Consider the following 7,357-nt stretch of genomic DNA (forward strand, 5'->3'; position numbering starts at 1 on the left):
AATACAAATGTTGACGTCGACCTTCAGTCATTGAACGTGAACACGTCGTCATGGCGATCAGGGACTAACTGATCAGATTATTTATTTTATGTTGGTGAATAAAAGTTCGTCTTCACCTTCACGACTGTTTAAATCAACGGTATTTGATTTTTTTACTTTAAAGCAGAAGCTTGATTTCACTGAGTTTGATGGTTTTCTGACTTTTGTTGGAACAGTCACGAACAAATGAACCTGAAATAACTGAGGAGACGTTTTAGTGGTTAGAGGATCAAGTGACGTGAAGCCTGAGAACGGAGTCCCACAGGGCTCAGTGCTCGATTAAAGTGAGTCTGATGTGTGAGTGTGAACACGCAGAACGTTTCCTCCTTCGCTCGCTGAGCGTCTGAGTGGGTTCATCTCCAGACAGCTGAGTGAAGCTGAACTGAGATCAGCTTGATCAAAAATACTAACATCTACAAAAACAGACGACAGACGGCTCAGTGCAGTTACATCCAGGTTTTACAAACTACAACAATTTACAACAAAACATTTCAACCAAAGCTTATGAAGTTTTTTTTTTTTTGATTTTAAGTGCCGATCACAAAGAGTGCGAAAGTCAAACTCTCGCACACATTCAGTTTTTTTTTTTGTTTCCTGTTGCTGCAGAAGACTCCGCCCCCACAATGTGCATGTCAACAATTTGAACTTACACGTTAGAAAATAAAACATAGTTCGTGTGTTTGTACAAATGTAAATTCATATGAGTTTCTTTTTTTCAAATCACATCCGGTTCCTGGATCTTTCAACCAAACCTCGCGTCCTCCTCTGTGTGTGCACGGTCGTCATGGAGACAGCTGCCCACCGATGAAGACCACGAGATGTCGCTGAAGGTCAACGTTCGTTTTTCAAACTCACAACGTGTCGTTAGTTTTAACAGAATGTGGACGATGACGACATTCATGCAACAATTTCAGGAAGTTCAGTAAAATCTTCAGACTCATTTTACATTTGTTAAGAAAAAGAAAAAAGAAAACGTTTGCAGCAGATGTCGAGAATCTTTGTACAAATATCATCCACATGATTCGTCCCAGCGGAACACAGGAACCTCAGATTGTCATTTACAACATTAATCATCGACGCGTTAAAACAGTTTGAAACCAAATGTTCCGAGCAGAAGTTTCATCTTAATGAATAAAAATGAATTATTTCTGTAAATGTTTTTGTTTTATTTCTCCGACTGTTTAGAAACTTTGACGACGTTTTTTCACTTTGTTGAGAAAATAAATAAAAGTGATTATTTTAAAAGTTGTTTTTTCTGAACATGAGCTTCACGTTCCTGTTTTCAGTTTTCAAATCAGTGTCAGAAGTCGCACGGACGCTGCAGCTTTGACACACACTCGCAAAAACATCTTAGCTGCGCACGCACACACACACACATTGTAAACAGCATTTGCTTAAACATTTGGTGAATGTTTAGTAACACAATGCTGTAAAATCAGTGTGTGTGTGTGTGTGTGTGTGTGTGTGTGTGTGTGTGTGTGTGTGTGTGTGTGTGTGTGTGTGTCTTCTCCCATGTGATCCAGAACTGGCCAATCAGAAAGGAGCAGAAGTTAATGGAGCTCAGTTCTTTAGTTTGACGTTACGAGAAAAAAAAAAAAACGGTCGAGAGACAAATGCAGACAACAAAAGAGAAAGTGAGAGAGTCGGGGTCAAACGTGCGTCCATTTGTTTTTTTTCTTTCACCGTCCTCGTCCTGCTACATGTGCTGCCACAGTCAAATCAGTGTGTGTGTGTGTGTGTGTGTGTGTGTTTGTGAGTCTAGTGACGTTGAACAACAAACACTACTGAACGTTGTGTCTCGCTCTTCATCCTCCCTCTCTCCTCATCCTCGTCCTCCTTCGTGCCTCCGAGCGCCACCAGCGCCTGAGTCGAGTCACATGACTGTTTCTCTGCGTCCTCGTCGTACGTTGAATCCATCTTTACAGTCGTCGACCTCCCTCCTCCTCCTCCTCCTCCTCCTCGCTGATGCCTTGCCCTGCAGATGTATTTGGCCAGCGCCGCCAGCTCCTCCCTGGCGATGGGGTTGAAGATGAGGTAGAGCAGCGGGTTGACGCAGGCCGGCAGCGGCGCCACAAGCAGCAGCACGCCCTTTGCTACGTCGGGCCCAGTGGCGGGGAGGTGCAGCAGAGAGGAAAAGGAGAGGAAGGCCACAGGGAGGTAGAGGAGGCAGTCGGCGAAGAGCAGCCAGGCCACGTGTCGGGTCAGCGCCGCCTCCTCCTCTGAGGTGGGCGGAGCTTTGTTGGCCCGACAGTAGAGGTGAGTGTAGGCGAGCGTCATGACGAGGAAACACAACGAGTCGAGGAGCACCAGGGAGACGGAGAAGGCCAGTGAAGAGGAGGAAGAGGAGGAAGGCAGCGGCAAACAGAGGGAGGTACTACTGTGTCCGGCCACCAGGGGGGGCAGCGTGACGGCCAAACCCAACAGGAAACACAGGAAGACAGCGAGACGCACGGAGAACGGAGACGAGGAGCGACCTGAGGAGGAAAGAGGGACGTTTACGAATCAAATCAATTATAAACAAAATTCAGACTTCGCGTCGCTCACGTTCACTAAATATTTCAACAGCTACAAAACTTTTGTCCACGTGTACATTAACGATGTAAAGTTCTTTTGTCCGTGTAAATCGACGCTCCTCACCGCTGCCGTCATTGATTTTGTCGCGTCGTGTGGCGGCGGCCAAGCATCGTTCTAGAGCTGCGACCGTGAGCAGGAAAAGACCCGTCTGAGACGCAAACACACACAGGAAGCCGCTGAGTCGACACAGGAAGCTGCTCTCCCACTTTGCTCCATACCTGCAACACACACACTGAAGTTCAGTCTCACTCAGATCACATGAGCATTAATTAGTGTTAGCTTAGCATCCGTAGCGTCGCCCTTTGACCCCAGCGCCTCTGATTGGGTCTCATACCTCCAGAAGCTCCCAAACGTCCACGTGTCCACCGCGGCCAACCAGCCGGTCCACACTCCCATCAGGCCATTCACCAGGGCCAGCAGGCCAACCAGTAGCTTGGGGGGCGTGACCAAAGTGGCGGGCGAAAAGAAAATCGACAGCACGACGAGGCTGTTGCTGACCAACGAGAGCGCTGCGATGAGCCACACCCCCCCACGGATCAACCAGCTGCCGAGCAGATGGAGGCAGGGACGAAACGGACCTGAGGGAAATTTACACAGAACGCTAATCACCTCGACCAATCATGAGTGTGTGTGTGTGTGTGTGTGTGTGTGTGTGTGTGTGTGTGTCTGTGTGTGTGTGTGTGTGTGTGTGTGTTACCTGGTGCTGGGCTGCAGTGAACCACGTGCTGAGGTTTTGTTTCATCTTCAGACTCCATGAGGAAATCCTCCCAGTCCTGATCAGCTGCAGAGACACACAAACCATTTAACTTCATCATGGTGTGTTGTTGTGTGTTGGTGTGTGTTGGTGTGTGTTGGTGTGTGTTGTTGTGTGTCGGTGTGTGTTTGTGTGTGTTCACCTTGACTGGAGAGGACGGAGCTGTCTCTGAAGTCGACCACCTCCTCTCTCTCCCACGACAAACCTCCTCCTCTCCTCTCACAGGAGGTGAAGGCACAGCACTGGAAGGAGTAAGGGAGCTCCATCACCCTGAACACACACACACACACACACATTTTACACCTGTGTCCTTTCCAGTTAAGTTCAATTAGTGTGTGTGTGTGTGTGTGTGTGTGTGTGTGTGTGTGTGTGTGTGTGTGTGTGTGTGTACCTGACTCGAGGCAGATCCTCTCGAGGTATCAGCTCCATCAGCTGATCGTTTCCAGCCAATCGCAGGTGAGTTAGACTCTGCAGACCAATCAGACTCAGGGAGGACAGCTGATTGGACGACAGGTCGCTGAGGGAAGAAAATTCATTTACATGTTTTTATAAAACAAATAAATTCCAATAAATCCATGTTGAGCTGCATGTCGTTGTTTCTGGTCGCTCACAGTTTGGTCAGAGCGGGTAGAGCAGAGAACGAGTTCGGCCTCACTGACGTTAATCTGTTCCACGACAAATCTCTGGAACGACAGAACGACACAAACAGAAACTTTGGTTAATTTAACTGATGAACTTCATCAAAACATCTGGAACCTCCTCGTCTTCGTCTTCTACGTGTACGGCTCCTCTTCTTCATCCAGTTTCACCTCCGTGTTAGAAACCTCAGAGACACGCCCACTCGCTCGAGTGTGTGTCGTACCTGTCAACACTCAGACCACCTGCATGTGTGTGTGTGTGTGTGTGTGTGTGTGCTTACAGAGAGCACAGAGACATCAGACCATGGAAGTTGTTCTCCTGCAGCTCCTCAATGTCGTTGTGGTGCAGATCACTGAAACACACACACACACACACACACACACACACACACACACATTTCCATGACATCACTCTTATCAATCAGTTTTACAGTTTTTTTTTGATTGGACTACAAAAGTGTTAATTAATCCCATGATGCACAGCTGGTTGTACTTGATTGGTTGTCATGACAACAGTTAGGACACAGTGACTGTGAAGCTTCACAGGTCTGAAAAGTTTTACCTGAAAAAAGTAAAAGTGAAGAAAAGTTAAAAACAAACTCACATTTTCTGAATATTTTCACAGGCGGAGAAACTGGGCAGAGACAGGATGTGGTTGAAGGAGAGATCCCTGCAGAGAGAGACGTTCAGCAATGTTCAGAAGTCCAGCACACACTGAACGCACCATCTATCTGTCCATCTATCTGTCCATCTATCTGTCCATCTGTCTGTCCACCTATCTGTCCATCTATCTGTCCATCTATCTGTCCATCTATCTGTCCATCTATCTGTCCACCTATCTGTCCACCTATCTGTTCATCTATCTGTCCACCTATCTGTCCATCTATCTGTCCATCTATCTGTCCACCTGTCTGTCCACCTATCTGTCCACCTATCTGTTCATCTATCTGTCCATCTATCTGTCCACCTATCTGTCCATCTATCTGTCCATCTATCTGTCCACCTATCTGTCCATCTATCTGTCCATCTATCTGTCCACCTGTCTGTCCATCTATCTGTCCATCTATCTGTCCACCTATCGGTCCATCTATCTGTCCATCTATCTGTCCACCTGTCTGTCCACCTATCTGTCCACCTATCTGTTCATCTATCTGTCCATCTATCTGTCCACCTATCTGTCCATCTATCTGTTCATCTATCTGTCCATCTGTCTGTCCATCTATCTGTCCATCTATCTGTCCACCTATCTGTCCATCTATCTGTCCATCTGTCTGTCCATCTATCTGTCCATCTATCTGTTCATCTATCTGTCCATCTATCTGTCCACCTATCTGTCCATCTATCTGTCCATCTATCTGTCCATCTGTCTGTCCATCTATCTGTCCATCTATCTGTCCACCTATCTGTCCATCTATCTGTCCATCTATCTGTCCACCCATCTGTTCATCTATCTGTCCATCTATCTGTCCACCTATCTGTCCATCTATCTGTCCATCTGTCTGTCCATCTATCTGTCCATCTATCTGTCCACCCATCTGTTCATCTATCTGTCCATCTATCTGTCCACCTATCTGTCCATCTATCTGTCCATCTATCTGTCCATCTATTCATTTGTGTTGGACTCACAGCAGCTGCAGGTTTGGAAGCTGCTCACACACTGAAGAAGGCAAAGAAATGATCCGAGCCCCTGTGATGGTCCTACACACACACACACACACACACACACACACACACACACACACACACACACACACACACACACAGACACACACACACACAGACACACACACACAGACACACACACACACAGACACACACACAAAGTGATGTTCAGTGATGTGGTTAGTTGCATTCAGGGTGTATTTGATTGTACTGTGGTGTGTTCAGGTGCATCTTGTCACAGGGATATATATATATTCTATGCAACAATAATTAAAATACTACACAGGAAGTGACAGTTGGTTGATGTGTCCCTTTGAGACAGGATGTACAGTTACACTGGGATCATTTCAAAACAACCGAGTAGAAGAATGTGTTATTTGTGGTTCAGAGCGAGGTCACGTTCAAACACAACGACTCAGAAACAAGTTTGAATGAAAGAATAAAAGAAAATAAACAGAGTGAAGGTTTTTATTATGACATGGAAATGTGACTCACAACATGGAGGAAGAGAGGAGGGTTTTCATTTCAGGAAAAATAAAGTTACTCTGTCAGATAGAATAACAACAACTGCAGCGGATTAATAACTGTGTGTGTGTGTGTGTGTGTGTGTGTGTGTGTGTGTGTGTGTGTGTGTGTGAGTGTGTGTGTGTGTGTGACTTACAGGCTCTCCAGACTTTTGGTTCCCGTCAGATCTGGAAACTCGGTGAGATCTGCGGCTCCGTTCAGAGAACTGAGAGAGGACAGGGATCGTGATGTGTTCATGTGCAACAACATTGTGGTGCATTCAGGGACATTAAAACGGGTTCAATGATGGTACTTTGTTGCATCATGGTGTGTTCAGGTGCATTTATTTACACTGTGAATACGAAATGTCACGACACGACAAAACACATGGCAGTCAGATATGATAAGATAAGAAGAGGATCAAATAAAACTTGATAAGAACATGAAACTGTCGGTGGCTCAGTTTGTTGTGGTGTGTGTGTGTGTGTGTCTGCGTGTGTGTGTGTGTGTGTGTGTGTGTGTGTGTGTGTGCATGTGTGTGTGTGTCTCACAGTGTGCGAAGCTCTGGAAGGTTCTGAAAGGCCGAGCGTCCAACAGACTGGATCGGATTGTCGTAGAAAAATCTGCAAAACACACGAGGACATGCAAAGAGCTTTTACCCATGATCCTCCAGTGTTCATGGAGACGGTGAACAGTTTAACTCAACACGGATGAAAAGTTCACGACCCCTCAGACAGTGAGTGGGCGGAGCTCGAGCTGGGTTTGGGTTTGGATGTGTGTCTGGGAGTGGGCGGCACCTACATGGTGATCAGTGAAGGGTTTCCTGTGAAGGCGTGCTCCGGGATGGACTGGATGTTGTTGCTGTGGAAACCACTGAACAGGAAACAGAGCAGAGGTTGAAAAGCTGCGTCACAGCGATCGGACGGTCCAACGACAAACGACATCAGATTCTAACTCACAGCTCCTTGAGGTGGCCGAGCGAGCGGATGGCCGAGGGAAACTCCACCAGGCTGTTGTAGTTCAAATCCCTGAGAGAGAGAGAGAGAGAGAGAGAGAGAGAGACAGAGAGAGAGAGAGAGAGAGAGAGAGAGAGAGAAAGAGAGAGAGAGATCAGCGTTGTTTACAGCTCATCCAAACCAGCGTCTCCTCGTCTTTCCAAATTGATAAATTGATGTCACGTCAGGAA

At 46.7% G+C, this 7,357-nt stretch overlaps 1 protein-coding gene across 1 annotated transcript in view; it reads right to left on the reverse strand.

The window, feature by feature from the left end:
• Positions 1 to 480: 480 nt before the first annotated feature.
• The window catches only part of LOC109645949 (leucine-rich repeat-containing G-protein coupled receptor 5-like), a 17,438-nt gene continuing 10,561 nt past the window's right edge, over positions 481 to 7,357 (reverse strand). Inside the window, exons 7-20 of the mRNA XM_069520118.1 lie at positions 7,131 to 7,199; positions 6,973 to 7,044; positions 6,723 to 6,794; positions 6,329 to 6,397; positions 5,632 to 5,703; positions 4,610 to 4,675; positions 4,287 to 4,358; positions 3,979 to 4,050; positions 3,759 to 3,884; positions 3,510 to 3,637; positions 3,311 to 3,394; positions 2,948 to 3,191; positions 2,677 to 2,831; positions 481 to 2,513 (exon numbers count right to left, since the gene is read on the reverse strand). Coding sequence (XP_069376219.1) covers positions 1,798 to 2,513; positions 2,677 to 2,831; positions 2,948 to 3,191; positions 3,311 to 3,394; positions 3,510 to 3,637; positions 3,759 to 3,884; positions 3,979 to 4,050; positions 4,287 to 4,358; positions 4,610 to 4,675; positions 5,632 to 5,703; positions 6,329 to 6,397; positions 6,723 to 6,794; positions 6,973 to 7,044; positions 7,131 to 7,199 — 2,017 coding nt within the window. The 3' untranslated portion in view covers positions 481 to 1,797. The remainder of the gene's footprint in view (positions 2,514 to 2,676; positions 2,832 to 2,947; positions 3,192 to 3,310; positions 3,395 to 3,509; positions 3,638 to 3,758; positions 3,885 to 3,978; positions 4,051 to 4,286; positions 4,359 to 4,609; positions 4,676 to 5,631; positions 5,704 to 6,328; positions 6,398 to 6,722; positions 6,795 to 6,972; positions 7,045 to 7,130; positions 7,200 to 7,357) is intronic.

The sequence above is a fragment of the Paralichthys olivaceus genome, chromosome 23 (genome assembly GCF_024713975.1).
Source record: "Paralichthys olivaceus isolate ysfri-2021 chromosome 23, ASM2471397v2, whole genome shotgun sequence".
NCBI classification, from domain to species: domain Eukaryota; kingdom Metazoa; phylum Chordata; class Actinopteri; order Pleuronectiformes; family Paralichthyidae; genus Paralichthys; species Paralichthys olivaceus.